The sequence below is a fragment of the Sorex fumeus genome, unplaced genomic scaffold (genome assembly GCF_029834395.1).
Source record: "Sorex fumeus unplaced genomic scaffold, SorFum_2.1 ptg000007l, whole genome shotgun sequence".
NCBI classification, from domain to species: domain Eukaryota; kingdom Metazoa; phylum Chordata; class Mammalia; order Eulipotyphla; family Soricidae; genus Sorex; species Sorex fumeus.
Genome location: NW_026606064.1, coordinates 29,422,181 through 29,438,640, shown reverse-complemented (window position 1 = coordinate 29,438,640; position 16,460 = coordinate 29,422,181). Strand labels below are relative to the sequence as shown.

Here is a 16,460-nt window from a genome sequence, read left to right as displayed (position 1 = left end):
AAATAATCTAAACACACTATTAACTTAGCAGTTTATCAAGAATATTATAAACTAAAAGTATCATGTCCTAATCCAAACCCAAAACTTTTTCCCACTGGTAATAGCTATCCATGAGCATACGAAGTCAACTGGAGTTCCAGTTTAAGGCTTTAAACACACACACACACACACACACACACAGTATGAAGTACATTGAGTATGATACAAACATTATCAATGCGATTTTTGTAATGATAATATCAGGGTATTTAAATGTTTCATTTATATAATTTTAAATTTTTGAGAACTGAGGGAATAATAATGATGTATTAGGATTTTGAAATATATCAGTAATGCTAGAAAATAATCAGTACCACTATGGTAACACATTTTTGCCACAAAACAGAGTCATAAACTATTTTATGTGGCTGAACTTGAGCATGATAAAGATGAGTGCTACCTAAATATATTTTGCTTTAGTTAGATTGAGGCAAGAGTAACTCAGGAGCTAAAGAGTGAATTAAATGGTATCTTAACAACAGCTTTCCTCTTTTGAAGTCAGATATCTTACATGATTCCATTACATTTCTAGAAGATATCGTATTTGTAAATGTATCTTATAGGCCTTTATCTTTACCCAAGTGAAGATCTCTAATAGTATTAAATGGTGTAAGATATGGAAAATTTAGAGATTGTTCTTTACATAGTTGAAACCAGTACTAATTTTTTAAAAAAATTTTATTAGTGAAACACCATGAGGTACAGTTGTAGATTTACAATTTTTTGTCTTGGGTTTCAATTATACAATGATCAAACACCCATCCCTCCACCAGTGCCCATTTTCCACCACCACGGGTCCCAGGATCCCTCCCACCCCCCATCTCCCCATCCCATCCTGCCTCTGTGGCAGGGCATTCCCTTTTGTTCTCTCTCTCCTTTTGGGTGTTGTGAAAACCGGTACTAATTTTTATCTAAATATGATAAATGTTACACTTCCTATAGTCCTAAAAACTTATCAGTGAGCTCAGGAGCTACATATTCTTACTAAAACAGTTATGCTACTGTATCTTTTATTATTATTTGTTTAAATGGTACTTACCAAGTATTATTTTGGAGTACCAGGTAAAGTCATATGAGGAAATAGAACTTTAGCATATAGAAGGAAAGTAAGAACTATCCTCTGTAGTGGTTAATATTTATCATCTTTATGAATAGAATAGATACTGCTGTTAAACCAAGCAAAATATTTTGTCATTCAGAGTGGAAATTTGAAAAGAAATTTAAACTCTTTGGAACTTTAACATAACATTGTTTCAAAGTAGAACATATTGGTTTATAGCAAAAATGATCTATAGCATGGCTTTAACAAAATGGCTCAGGAAATAAGAAAGAACTGCATTAAAGATAGATGGCAAGGGTTAGAGAGACAATATACTGGGTAAATATTTGCCTTGTATGTCACTGACCCAGATTAGGTCCTCAGCACCACATAATGTTCCTTATGACCTGCAGGAGTGATCCCTTTGTACAGAGCCAGGAGTAAGCCCTAAGCACTATCTCCTTTGTGCTCCCAAATAAAAACAAACCAAAAAAAAAGATTATATTATTACTTATATGTTCTGTGAATCAGCCTAAGTATGTCTTATATGTTAGGTACATATATTCTTCCAGTGAATATACACTGAGCAGCACAGATTCATTTTTTTATTGAAATATTTTGCACATTTTCCTGACATTGTGAATTTAGAATTATTATAGGTTCTGAGATTTGCTTTAGCTCTGTGGTTTCTACATTTAGATCTCTCTGCTTAAAATTTGGTATTTATATCAAGTGAAACCATGGCAATGAACCTTCCAGGATGGAAGTTCATGAGGAGCCATGGAACATTCTGAAAAGATCATGAGCTTTGGAATCCAGTAGCTGTAATTTTGAAATCCAGTCCTATCAGTTTCTAGATGAATAATCTGGAATTAGTAGATTTTTAAAACATAGGTAGATTTCTTAACCTCTTCATTCATTTCCCATGCTTAAACATATTTTAGAAATTTGTAAATGAAATTGTACAACAATAGGATATAGGCAAATATATTTATGAAAACAAAGGATAAATGGAAATATGTACACATATAATAACATTGTAATGAGAATTAGCTACTATTTATCATCACCTAGGCATCAGAAATATCTCCTTTGTGCCTTCTCTGCTTGTTACACTAAAAACACTTTTTAAGATTTCTGTAATTAATTGCAATTGTCTTCCTCCAGGGCATTCGTGCATGCTTTCATTTCTGCCTAAAAAAAAACCCTAACAGAATATCAAAACAAACACAAAATAACATTTCTCTATATGCAATTTCTCACATTTAGCAATCAATACTTCAGGGGAAAACTGTCTCTACACCTTTTAAAAGAACTTCATCTTTTTAATTCTCCTGAGTTTCATAGCATGTTGGCATTTTGTGTATTGAAGTGTATTTGTTTTGGCATTTTCTCCACTATTAGTCCCATAGGGCTAAAATTATATATGTCGACTTTGCTCACCACTATATAACCAATGTCAGTAGACACCTACACAGAACACCCAGTTATTATCCATTGAATTCTAGTTGAACACTGTAATGATAACCTGTAGGGTGTTATGTATAAGAGAAGAGCATACATAATGAAGATTTAGAAGTATATTTGAACATTTGTATGTTTTATTTATTTTACTCCTCATAACCTCAATGGTTAAATTTATCTAAAAACAACCCAAATCAGTCTAATATTTGCCCAAATGATTTAAGGGGAGAGGCATTTTTGTCTGTTTATGGTAATTAACAAAAATGGTGAGAATTTTAACTGAAAGAAGTGTCTGAACTGTGTGTTTTATACTTTAATCTGTTGATTTCTCAGAACCTTGTGAGAAAAATCTCACATTTCCTGATAAGATATTAACAAAACTGACTTAATTAATTCTAATTCCTAGGTGAGAATTTTTAACAATATTTCCTGCAACAACCATGACAAGAGTTAAAAATTGTGACTTCTGATTGTTGCTTATTGCTAAAACTCGTCATTTTGGATTTGCAGGTATGAATATAAGTAAGAGTGAGATAGCAAAGGAAACTTCATTAAAACCTTCTCGGAGATCCTTACCTTGCCTTGCCCAGAGTTATGCTTACTCAAAGAGCTTGAGCCAGTCCACCTCGCTCTTTCAGTCAACAGAAAGTGAATCTCAGGTTCCCACTTCTGTTACTTCAATTTCTGCTGACAAAGCAGAACAAGGTGAGCAACTCTTCCTGTTTTCTTCTTCAACTTACAAAGAGTGTCTCCTAAGCAGTTTTCCTTTATTAAGTCATCTCGACAGGATTTGTGTATATCTTTGGGATGGAAGTGGACATAGGACAACAATACCCCAGGACAGTATAAATGGTAATTTGGTAGTTCAGGATTGCTTTGCTTCCTTACCTCATAGGTAGCAAACTCCATGCATACTTGAACCTAATACTTACTGTTGGCAATGGAAAATGACTGGCAACTGAATCACTGGCTCTTCCCCAATTCTGGTGAGAACTTATAACTAGTAATTGGGTAGACTATCAGTTTCCTAACAAGATAGACCAACATTTGAAATAATAATAATAAAGCAGTGAAGATCTGATTGCACAAAGATGTGATTAATGAGTTGCCAGACAATGTTGACATTGAAATTTTAGGTAATACAAATGAGTAAAACAAAGTGTCAGACAGGTCTAGATGCAATACTGAAAATAGAAGATGGTTCTTAAAAACTCCTCCAAAATGTTTCCAATTTTAACACATAGCACTATACACCAGACAGTTGCTTTTTTACAGTTGTTTAAAGTCAAAGTAGAACCAGGCTCCTGTCATTCATTGAATGGATATGTTTTCCCATGCCTAAAAAGAATGCTTTCCTAACCCTGAGATTCTGCAAGAGTTCATTTTCTTGCTTTACGTGAAGACAATTCTGGTTGGATTCCTGAAACTGCATGCAATAGCTGAGGAGTGACTGCCGGAATTGGCCCCTGAGTACAGAGTCAGGAGTAAGTCCTGAGCACTGTCAAACATGTTCCAGAAATCAAAGAAAAGAAAAGAAAAAGAAAAAGACCAAGAGTCTCTTTTCAGTAATATCATGAAATTACTGCCTGTTATAAATTGTATCTAAACATGTCAAATAAAAAATGCTTAAGTAAATAAAAGTTTTAAATATTACACATGCGGCCAACCTGGGTTTGAATCCCAGCATCCCATATGGTCCCTTGAGCACCGCCAAGGGTAATTCCTGAGTGCAGAGCCACGAATAACCCCTGTGCATCACCGGGTATGACCTCTCCCCCAAAAAGAAAATAATAAATATTATATAGATATCTGTGTCCTTACTAAATGACATTTTTAATGACTTTTAGTTATTAACTTAAAATTTATCCATGCTTAACCATCATTTGGGCATCACTCATAATCTTTTTTATTTTTTCATGTTTATTTTTTATTTGGGGACATGTAAAGCTGTGTTCAGGGCTTACTTCTGGCCCTTTGCTCAGGGATCATTCCTGATGGAGCTTGGGGGAACGTATTGGGTGCCAGGGTCAAATGGGGTTGGATTTGTGCAAACCAAGTTCCTTACTCACTATACAAGCTCCAGTCTATCATAGTCATTTTATGTTGTTTTTTCCCACACTACAAGCGGCCAACATGGCCGACCCGAGTTCGATTCCTCCACCCCTCTCGGAGAGCCCGGCAAGCTACCGAGAGTATTCGATATGCCAAACACAGTAACAACAGAGTCTCCAATGGAGACGTTACTGGGCCCGCTCGAGCAAATCGATGATCAACGGGAGGGCCTTTACCTTTACAAAATTACTTATTTTAATTTATTTATCTATTTCAGTTCATGCTGAGGAGAATAAAAAGGATTCTGAACTCAAGTGTTCTTTTGCTAGCCTCAGTGATTTTTGCTTGGGTAAGTTGATTCCTAATAATTTTTTTCTTCTTTTCTCTTTCCTAAATATGTGATATTTTCTTCAAATCAGAGCATTATTTTCTTGAAAAATATTTTATGGGTGAGTACAAGATACTTATAAACTATTAAAGGTATTTCTTGTGTAGTTTGAAATTTGATATTTATAATTCAGAAAATTTTTTACCTAAAAAAATCCAGCAATTTCTGATTTATTTTTGATAATTTATTTCAATTTTCTTTAAATAAATGCACTTAAGTATTGCTGAGACATCAAATTCAAGCATTATTCTTTTTCTAGATGTTCTAACTTAGATAATTTAAGTCATTTCTATAACATTTCATTTTTTTCTTTTTCATAAACTATTATGTTTAAAATAATTTCAAAGAGAAAAGTTGCAAGAATAATATGTACTTCTTTGGTGGACCCTTCTCTCAGATCCCCCAATTATTAATATTCTATATTTGTCATATAATTGTATTATATTTACTTATTCTTAAACTATTTCAGAATGATACCAGACATTTTAAAATCATTTAATACCTGCTGTGTATCTCTTCTAACTAAGATATTCTTTATATCCTAGTGCTAGTACCCATTACTTTTGGATTCTTATTCCTTTAGTGCTGATTTTTTTCTTATCTGTACATTTACATTACCTTTACTTTGGTATTATAAAATAATACATTAGGGGTGTGTGTGTGTGTGTGTGTGTGTGTGTGTGTGTGTGTGTGTGTGTGTTGATCTATGTAATTTTCATGCATCTTTTTTCCAATTCTTAAAATTTTTATAGAAAATTGCCCATTTTTGTTTTCTTTTTCACTGTCTCAAAGCCTAACTAAAATTAAGACATTTTCTCTATATTCTGTTTCTTTTTAAAAAACTTCTTAGTTCTAAAAAAATTCAGTACTTCCCTTTGAACTGCCTTTCATCTGTGCAAGAGCAGGGCTAGTAGGGGAAAGGAGAGTAGGAACAGTTTTAGAAAATTGTTTTTCTCAATATAACTTTTGGGGGCATCTTTTATTAATTTCATGAATATAATATCTCTGCTCTAATAATATCTATGATCATATATTTTTATTATTTAAATTTAAATATATATTCCCATATTTTTTTTACTATCAGTATTATTATTTTAGGTTTAGAAATTCAGAAAATTGCTGATGTCTTTGATAATTTATTTTTATTTAAGAGTAGAAGAGCTGGAAGACTGACCTATAGTATTATGTATAGTCAATTTATTGAAATATAAATTCTTTATTAGAGTCAGTAGTTAGTAACTGCTTGAATCTTAGCTTTTGAAACTGAGCTAAGACACCATAAAGATTTGCATAACTGAATATAGAGGCTGTAGGACATATTAATAATTTTAGTTTTAGAATTGCGCTGAAAATTCTCAGTGAAAAGGAGTTAAAAATGGTAAAAGTTTAAGAAATCCTTAGTTAGATGACCCACTCAAGGTCAGATCACAAGCTGCAATTTGAAGTGCAAATTTTCAGGCTTACTATTCTTGTACTTTGAATTTTCTTTAAAACAAGTTAATATTTTTCTCTTTTATTGGTGTTTTATTATTATTATTGTTATTTTTTTGTTTTGTTGTTAAACCTTCAGTCTCTTTAAATTTTTATCTTTTTTTCCTTAGTCTACTTATTTGTAAATCTGTCATCTTTGAATCTAAAAATCTCTAAGATTTAGCAAGATTCCCCTTTCCCCCACATCACACAAATGCTAGGCTAACCTACTTCAACAATCACATTTTTCTTTCAAAATGCTATCTTCTAAAAAACAGTTGTATATTTTATTTTTTAAAATTTGTCATACAATGTGTGTCCAGGCGAAAGATTCATGCTATTGCGCAGTGGGTAGCACGTTTGCCTTGCACGCAACGAACCCGGCCAACCCAGGTTCGATTCCTGTGCCCCTCTCGGAGAGCCCAGCAAGCTACTGAGAGTATCTCACCCACTCGGCAAAACCTGACAAGCTCCCCTTGATGTATTCCATATGTCAAACACAGTAACAAGTGTCACAGTGGAGACGTTACTGGGCCCGCCCAAGCAAATCTATGAACAGAGGAAGGACAGTGACAGTGTGTTCAGGAAAGAAACAATATAAAAATGCCATAATATTTAAATCTGCTTCTTTATGAATCAATTGATCACTGTCACTATCCTCCCGTTGTTCATAGATTTGCTCGAGTGGGATCAGTAATGTCTCCATTGGAGACTTTGTTGTTACTGTGTTTGGCATATCGAATACGTCACGGGGAGCTTGCCAGGCTCTGCCATGCGGGCGAGATACTCTCGGTAGCTTGCCGGGCTCTCCGAGAGGGGCAGAGGAATCGAACTTGGGTCGGCCATGTTGGCTGCGTGCAAGGCAAACACCCTACCACTGTGCTATCGTTCCAGCCCAATCAATTAATATGAATGATTATTTGATAAGATGTATAAAAGTATGGATCCAACAAGTCAAACAGTACATCTCTGCGAGGAACCCAAAACCTAATTCTACATTTAAAGAAAAAAAAGCTACCTGTGAAAGTAATATATGAAGCAAATACATTTTGTTTTCTCATATCTTTGTAAATAGTTATGATACTTGGGTAGAGAAGAAAATTGAATATTCTAATAATAGGAGGGGAGTTAAGTTATAAAAAATTTTAATGCTAGAAAACACAGTCATTAATAAATAATATCATTGAGTATTTACTGGCACAGTTCTAAGTGGGGTAAATAAATATAAATCTAGATGTCTTCTCACTTTAGTTAAAAATACATTAGAAAACTAGAAGGAAACATGCCAATAGATCCATTAATACTGTCTATATCTATGTGGTGAGATTATTTGTGTTGTTTTTTTTTTTTTGTAGGAGTACTACTATTTATTCAGCCTCTGATTAGCTGATTGAATTGGGCATGAACTCCACCTTAATTTTATTTATTTATTTATTTATTTATTTTTATATTTATTTATTGAATCACTGTGGGAAAAGTTACTAAGCTTTCAGGTTTAAGTCTCGGTCATACAATGATCAAACACCTTTCCCTTCACCAGTACTCATTTTTCACCACCAAGAACCCCAGTATACCCCCCTTCCACCCCTCCAAATGCCTGTGAGGCAGATGATTTCTACTTAACTCTTCTCTACATTGATTACATTCATTGTTTCGACATTATGCAACATTGTTGTTTAGAATTTCTATAGCTGGTTATGAGAATCACATAATGTCACATGGCCACGATTTTGGATTTCTGCAAAGAGCCAGCTAATTATGAGATTGGTTTCCGTGTGTCTGGTGTTATGGCCGTGCCAAAGAGCCGCTCGTGGGGGGTAACTTATGACATCAGTAGGGCGTGAAGGATGTGCTGGTACTGCCCCCATTCCCATGAGACTGCAGTTGCTCCGTCACCACCGGGCTATAAAAACCAGCTCCCGGAACCGCGCGGCCGCATTTGTGGCTGCGCGACATCTTATTATGACATCTTACTATCTCATTCCTACTTTGGACAAACTGGCTGGCTACTGAATGTAGCCTGCCCACATGGCAGAGTCTGGCAAACTCCCCGTGGCGTACCCAATATGCCAAATACCAGTAACAATGATGGGTCTCATTCTCCTAAAGAGCCTTGAATATAATCTCAGGGCTAGGATGAAAGAGACGTTACTGGCTGTCTTCTCTGGGGCCCCTTGGAGGGGAGCAGGTTGAGCTTTCCTCCCCGCCCCGACCAGGGCTCCAGCAGCCGAAGACCTCCAGGACCAGCCACCACCATGCTGAGACCACTCTCCGCACACACGAAGGTACTGGCAGAGGGACAAAGCCACGCGGGTTCCGGGGCCGAGATCTCCAAGCCTACTCAAATTGGGGCCGAGCATCCTCCACCCAGATCCTCCAAATTCCAGTAGGCGGGGGTCACACCCACCAACTGGCCCCCTGGCGCCGTGTAATCCCATCAACGACCAAGACTCAGAGACTATAAAAACCAGCTCCTGGAACCGGGACATCTTATTATGACATCTTCTTATCGCACTCCTACTTTGGACAAACTGGCAGGCTACTGAATGTAGCCTGCCCACAGGGCAGAGTCTGGCAAACTCCCCTTGGCGTACCCAATATGCCAAATACAGTAACAATGATGGGTCTCACTCTCCTAAAGAGCCTTGAATATAATCTCAGGGCTAGGATGAAAGAGACTTTACTGGGGCCTGCTCGAGGCAATCGACGAATAACAGGATGATTTGTGATTTGTGATTTCCCTTGATTAGAGGTCTCGGCATAAGAGAAGAATTCTGGCTAGGGGGTTAGTCAGCTGGGAAGGACTTGGAACTTTGATGAGCCTCTGGTATTCTTATCAGGCATTCTGTTCTTACCTGAAGCTTCTATCCCAAGGGGATCCAGCCTTTTGGGTTTGGGTTCTTTCCCTTCAGGGTATTATCAGTCTTCACTTCCTGTAAAGGGTTGGAGGGATTGCACAGTGGGTAGGGCGTTTGCCTTGCATGCGGCTGACCTGGGTTCGATTCCTCCGTCCCTCTCAGAGAGCCCGGCAAGCTAGTAAGAATATCCTGCCTGCACAGCAGAGCCTGGCAAGCTCCCCATGGAGTATTCAATATGCCCAAAACAGTAACAGCAAGTCTCACAATGGAGACGTTACTGGTGCCCGCTTGAGCAAAATCGATGAACAACAGGATGACAGTGCTACAGTGCAACAGTTCCTGCAAAATCCTGTAAAATTCTGCAAAGTTGTCTCTGTCTGGGGTCCAGTCTTCCTGCTTTGGGGGCTGGCAAAAGGGCTAGAGACACAGTAACTTTGACGCAGTAACTTCTTTTTTTACATCACATCTTGGGTGTATGCTCCAAACTTGTTAAGCATCCCACATCAGCCCATATCAGCTCCAAACTTGTTAAGCATCCCACATCAGCTCCTCCCTCCTTCACCTCCACGCCTAAGTGCCTGTCTGCCCACTTGCCTGGCTCTGTTCTGTTTATCAAAATAGGAAATTTCCACTAGGGTTATTTAAAGTTATGTGCTATATACTGTGGGCAAAATGTTTTCTCAGCTGTGTGACGGTGGCATGTTATTAACCTCTCTGAGACTGAGTGACCTTATGTGTTTTTCCATCTGTGTGACTGTGGCACATTATTAACCGCTCTGGGATTCAATGGCCTTATCTGTAATTTATGATCTATGGCAGGCAGAGAAGTGGGTCCTCAAATGGAATAGGTCTCCTGGGTGGGGTAGCACATGAGATATTGAAAGTCCATTATTCCCATTATTCCTGCCTGGGGGAGCCATAGCACAGCGGGTAGGGCGCTTACCTTGCACACAGCCGACCTGGGTTTAAGTCCTTTGCCCCTCTCGGAGAGCTCAGCAAGCTACCCAGAGTATGTATTTGTTATGCAAAAAACAGTAACAACAAGTCTCACAATTTGTTGTGAGGTGTTACTGGTGCCCGCTTGAGCAAATCAGATAACTATGGAGGACAGTGCTACAGTGCTCCTCCTGGCTACCACACCTAAGATGTTGCACAAGACTTAAGAGTGGAGGAGGGAGCTAGTAACCTGGATAGATTTGCGTGCATATGAAATAGGTGATTGTGAGAAGCAGAAGATTCCTCAGTGAGATGCTAGGAAAAGGGGAATGTGAGAAGCTGCCAGCTCACCTAGCTCACCCTGGTCATAAAAGTTGTAGGGGTCAGCTCTGGCCAAGAGGAATACAAGATTAAATTGAGTTAACTAATTTACAGCAACAGACCCAGAGAAGCTCCTGCAGGAACATAAGGCTGGGAAAAGAATTTCAAAGAAGACCGTAACCATTCCCAACCCCCTGGTAACGACCTCAGCAACGGACTTTTATCTAGGTAGAAGCCCACATGAGGGCAGGTTGGAGGAACCCTATGAAGGCCACCTTGAACAAAGGAAGGGCACGCCGCATATGCTGCCTGAGCCCATGTGCTGCTTGCACCCACGTGGCCGAGCACATGTGCTCGAGCACATGTGCTGCCGCATCTACCCTCTTGAGATGTGTACTTTCATGCTTTCATGTCTAGCTAATAAGATGCTTTCTTGATGTATGGGAACTGGGGATGTCTTCTTAATTGGGAGTGTTTGTTTTCTTGATAATTTGCTTTTGTATAACTTTGTTTGCTTTGAACTCTTTGTAAATTACTTTTGCCTTTGAAATTGTTTTCATTTGAGTTTCAGCCTGACTGCAAAGTGAGTACACCTCCACCCCAGCTAGCTGGAATAATAAAGTCTTGGTGCGTGGTTTGCATTCCTACTGGACTCTTTGTCTCTCTGAATATTGAGGAATGGTCTTGGTCCTAACAGTGATCTCCATGGATGGCCTATATGAGGTGGATGAAGTGGAGAGGAAAGCGATGGTCATTCTACCCCCCACCCCCAACACCCCATCTGCCTGGGTCACCCCAAGGCCATGAGGCTGTCTGGGAAGGCTATGACTGGTAAATCCCCTGTGAGCCTCACCAACCCCATGAAGTGGCCAACAAGCCAAACCTGACCTCCTCTCCTCTTGGTCTTCACAGCACAGGAGTTGATCCTTGCTGCCCGATTTTTTGAGGTGCCACAAACTCAGGTTGGAGCGTGGAATTGCTCCTAGCAGGAAAGGAAAGTCAGTCCTCGGCCTTATATGCTTGCCAGGTTATTATCTTGCCTCATAGAAAAGAATTTCAGAAGTAGATGAGCAGTGAAGTAAAACATTTTATTTGGAGAGTTTTAGGAAGGGGGAAAAAGGGAAAGAGAGAGGGGGAGAGGAGAGAGGAGAGAGAGGAGAGAAAGAGAGAGAGAGAGAGAGAGAAGAGAAGAGAGTCCCTATATATATGACACATCCCAGCATTAGATGTGAGAGCATGAAAGTACACATGTCAAGAGGGGAGATGCAGCACCACATGTGCTTGGCCATATAGGCATATTAGCACTTGGGCTTGGACAGTGTATGTGTGCCTTTCCTTTTGTTCAAGTGGCTTTTATAGATTTTTTTCCCAAGGTACCCCAAGTGGGGCTTTCTAGAGTCCATTGCTAAGATTGTTGCTGTGGGGTACAGTTGAGAGTGGTGATGTTCCTCTTTGAAAACTTATTTTCATGATATTTGTTCTGCTGTACTTCTCTGGAGGATGGGTAAAGCCTCCTCTGGTTTGGGCCAGTTGAGGGTTAATCAGATTAAAGGAAAGAATCAGGGTTCTCAGGTTCTCTAGTAATTTCCATCAGACCCTTTCTGTAGGGTGGGCTCCAGTCTCCTCAGGGTCTGCTGCTGGAGAAGGTCTTATCAGATCTTGATTTCTGTAACCACAAGGTGATCAGACTTAGGGCTGGTGGCTTTATTACTTCCCAGAAATTTCACTGCTGTGATATGTGTGTGTGTGTGTGTGTGTGTGTGTGTGTGTGTGTGTGTGTGTGTGTTGGGGGGGACCCTTTCCTAATCTACCTGCCTACATCAGAAACACAATTAGTCCTGACCTCTGTCCAGGTTTCCACTTTCCAAGGTTTTGAGGCTCATTGTCTATCTTTACAGAAAATGAATTTCAGGAAGGAGATGAACAGTGAAGTATGTTAATTTAGGAGATAGGAGAGGAAATAAAGAAACACATTCAGGGATATTCCAGTCTGTTTGCCTGCCAAAATATGACAAGATTGAACTAAATTAAGAGATTTTTTTCACATCTCTGCAGCACTGTAGATGTTCATCGAATAAATGTTCATTGTCTCATTCATTCAACTAAGTTTATTTGTACCATATTCTACTGGACCTTTAATTTTCTCTCCTTTTCCCTATCCTCCCCTCCCTACCCCTCTCCTGCCCCCTTTTCCTTCCTGCCCTTTCTCCATCCCCACCTCTCCCCTCCCCTTTCTTTCTTCGCTTTTGGCTTCCCAAGTATGCTCAGGGAGTACAGGCCACTCTGGGTGAAACCCATCCAACCTGGCCAGATGGTAAAATACTCTGGCCTAAAGATCCAGTGCTGCTTGGCCCCTGTGATGCCTGGGATCAGCAGGGCCATCTTGTGGTATTCAGGGCCTCAAGAGTCATTCTAAGTAATACTCAGAGGGCCATATGATGCTAGGGATTGATTCAGATTCAGACACATACATGGATCTCTAACCCCAGTTCTAATCTCTCTGTCCCCTGAAGCTGTTTCTTTCATCAACAAAATGTGATTATGTCAGGGTAAACATGTTTATTCTTTGAACTAACTTCTAGTAGCACTGTAGCTCTGTAGCCCTGTTCTTCCATTGCTCATGGGTTTGCTCAAGCGGGCACCAGTAACGTCTCACAACAAATTGTGAGACTTGTTGTTACTGTTTTTGGCACATCGGATATGTCACGGGGAGCTTGCCAGGCTTTGCTATGCGGGTGAGATACTCTCAGTAGCTTGCCGGGCTCTCTAAGAGGGGCAGAGGAATCGAACCCAGGTCGGCCGGTGCAAGGCAAATGCCCTACATGCTGTGCTATCGTTCTAGCCCAACTTCTAGTATATGAATTAATTCTCCAATCTTTCTGTGCTAGCTGCTCTTCTTAAACTGTTTATAGATGAGAACCTGATTCCTAGGATATCTTGAATATTATCAAGATATTCATTGGAGAGGGGCCAGAGAAATAGCAGGTAGGGCTTTTGCATTGTACACAGCTGACTCAGATTCTATACTTGTCACCCATTATGGCCCTCTGAACCCACCAGCCCGGATGTGGTCCAAGAACAGAACAAACAGAAAATATATCCAATGGAGAAATGAGATCACAGCCCAGGATATGTAATTCCGTATCTTCCCTTTCAACCACCACAATAGGGAGAGAGCCCTATAATGGGAGAAGTGCTCGGTGATATACATAGAACAGTCGTTCTACAATCTGATAGTAGGCATTGGAAAGATAACATTGCCTGAAAATTTTATGTTTGGGGAAATATTGATTTAAAAAAGCTATCTGTAGGTTTTGGCATTTATTATAGTGGGTCAGGAGGGAAATGAGAGTTATGTAAGAAGTAAAACTAAGGCAGCAGTGAGGAGAAACTCTTGAGGACTCTGGTGATCATGGAGGAGTCGTAATATGAATACATACTAGGCTTATGAAGACCAATAAAACTCGACTATAAACAACCTAAACAAACATCTCTCTTATCTTGTAAAATAATCATTTTGTTAATGTCTCCAAATGACTCTCTCTGAAAGAGATTTGTATTTAAATGTCGACACATTTCCTTGCTTTCTGCACAAGCTTAATAGTTTAACTTAGTGGAATGTACATTGATTTTTTTTAAGTTGTAACAATATGAATACATATGATTTTGCTTTTATTTAATAACAGGATATGAGATATATTGGCTAATTTTCATGTTTTTAAATCGTTTCTTATAAAGATAATATAAAAAACACTTTATTAATGTTATCAGTCTATCAAAATATTATATAAAAGGGACATTACCCAGAGATAATATGTTGCTTTCCATTTGTGACAAATTTCCAGTTAACATAAACCAATTAATTGCCTATTAAATATATTCAATAAGTTCTCTGGATTTGTTTTTGAAAATACACCCAGAACCTGGAGCGATAGCACAGCGGTAGGGCGTTTGCCTTACAAGCGGCCAACATGGACGACCCGAGTTCGATTCCTCCGCCCCTCTCGGAGAGCCCGGCAAGCTACCGAGAGTATTCGATATGCCAAATACAGTAACAACAAAGTCTCCAATGGAGACGTTACTGGACTCGCTCGAGCAAATCGACGATCAACGGGAGGGCCTTTACCTTTACCTTTACCTTTTACCCAGAACCTGACCTCTTAGCAACACTTGCATATGTGCTACACTGGAACTTGGAGCAGAGTCACTGAGACTCAGTAGACTTGTATAATAACTTCCTACGAGGTCTCCATTCTGTAACTCTTGTCTCCTTAAAGTCTTTTTTCCACCCAGCACCCACAGGAAGTTTTAACAAAAGGAAAATTAACTACCATCATTTTTCTACTCAGATCTCCCTAGGGTACACCATTACGTTTAAAATTTAAACTCTTTACTGTGATTTGCAGAGATTTCCCAGATTGCCAGGACCTTGACCTATCTAAGGCATTTTCTAAAATTTTCTTTCACTCAAAAATTCCAGCCAACCCAATCTTCCTGTTACTCATTGATTTCTGTATGTTCTTTTTAAATTTTCATTAATTAAATTTTTTATTGAATTATCGTCAGATACAGTTACAAAGCTTTCATGTTTAAGTTTCAGTCATATGGTGATCGAACACCCATCCTCCACCAGTGCAAATTTTCCACCACCAATGTCCCAAGTATCCCCTCCCCACCCCCATCATCCCAGCCCTCCTGATTATCTGTATGTTCTAATCCCAGGTTTGTACCAAGAAATAAACCAGATTCACAAATAAGTTTCACTTTTGGTCCCATAATCTTGATGTATTGTTATTCATATTGTTATTGTTATAGATTTTGTTTGTCATATTGGCTCACTTGTCAGATTGACTCTTTGTTGATGCCTTGGGTACCACTCGAAGTGATCTCCGAGCCTCTAGGATTTAGCTCTGAGTACCAGGGTTGTCTCTCAACCCCCAGCTTCAAACACCAAAGAAAAAATACTTTGCTTTTCTAACACTAATGCCGTATATAAGGTTTTTATTGCAAATAATTTGGATATGTCCTCCTTCCAATTTTTGTAAACATTGGATAAAATTCTATTGGTACTTAGTTCACTAAAAAATAAACGTACTATTTATTTGTTTATTCATATTGCCCAGAAGACCCATCTACTCAATAATAAATGAATTTATGATGAATTAATGAAAGAATACATGGCAAATGGATTAAAAACAGGTTCACTGACACAATATTTAAAGTATTTTATCTGAAGTATTGCCTCATTGTTGGGTTCATTAGATAGAGCCCCATTAATGATTTCTCTGTAACTGATTAATATTGAGACTTTAGAACCATGGTATTATTAGGGAAAAGAAAACAACAAAGGATAAACATACTCTTATATATCTGGATTTTAATTATTACCATGTCCTAAACACTAGTAAACCACATGTGGACAATTAGATGTATTATTCACAAATTTAGTGGCATAAGAATTTAAAAAATGTATCAGGTGATTCAATTTTACATACAAACTCTATCACTGACTAAAAGAGTCTATCTACATTTTTTTGTAAAATGGAGATAACACTATATTTCTTATAATAGACTATTCGAGAAAATTGAATTTTTACAAAATGCAAGAATGGGACATAGCATGTAGGTTAGAAAGGAACTATGAAGTAAGAAATAACAGTAGTCACCGTTACTATTAAAATCTTCAGTCTTAGCTGCTCTCACAATCCTGGAAAGCATATTGTTAGCATTGAATGGGAAAGTTGTACAGCTACAAATTAGAGGACAATGAATAATCTCATTCACATGGATTTGATTTGTTGGGATTACCTTGTATTTTTCAAAATGCTACTGAAGTAATAAAAAGATACAAAAAAATTAATGAAATAAAATGGCTTTGTAAGAAGAAAATGAT

At 38.4% G+C, this 16,460-nt stretch overlaps 1 protein-coding gene across 1 annotated transcript in view; it reads left to right on the top strand.

The window, feature by feature from the left end:
- The window catches only part of ANO3 (anoctamin 3), a 245,243-nt gene that overhangs the window by 54,696 nt on the left and 174,087 nt on the right, over positions 1-16,460 (top strand). Inside the window, exons 2-3 of the mRNA XM_056136902.1 lie at positions 3,053-3,247; positions 4,872-4,943. Of these exons, the coding sequence (XP_055992877.1) occupies positions 3,053-3,247; positions 4,872-4,943 (267 nt within the window). The remainder of the gene's footprint in view (positions 1-3,052; positions 3,248-4,871; positions 4,944-16,460) is intronic.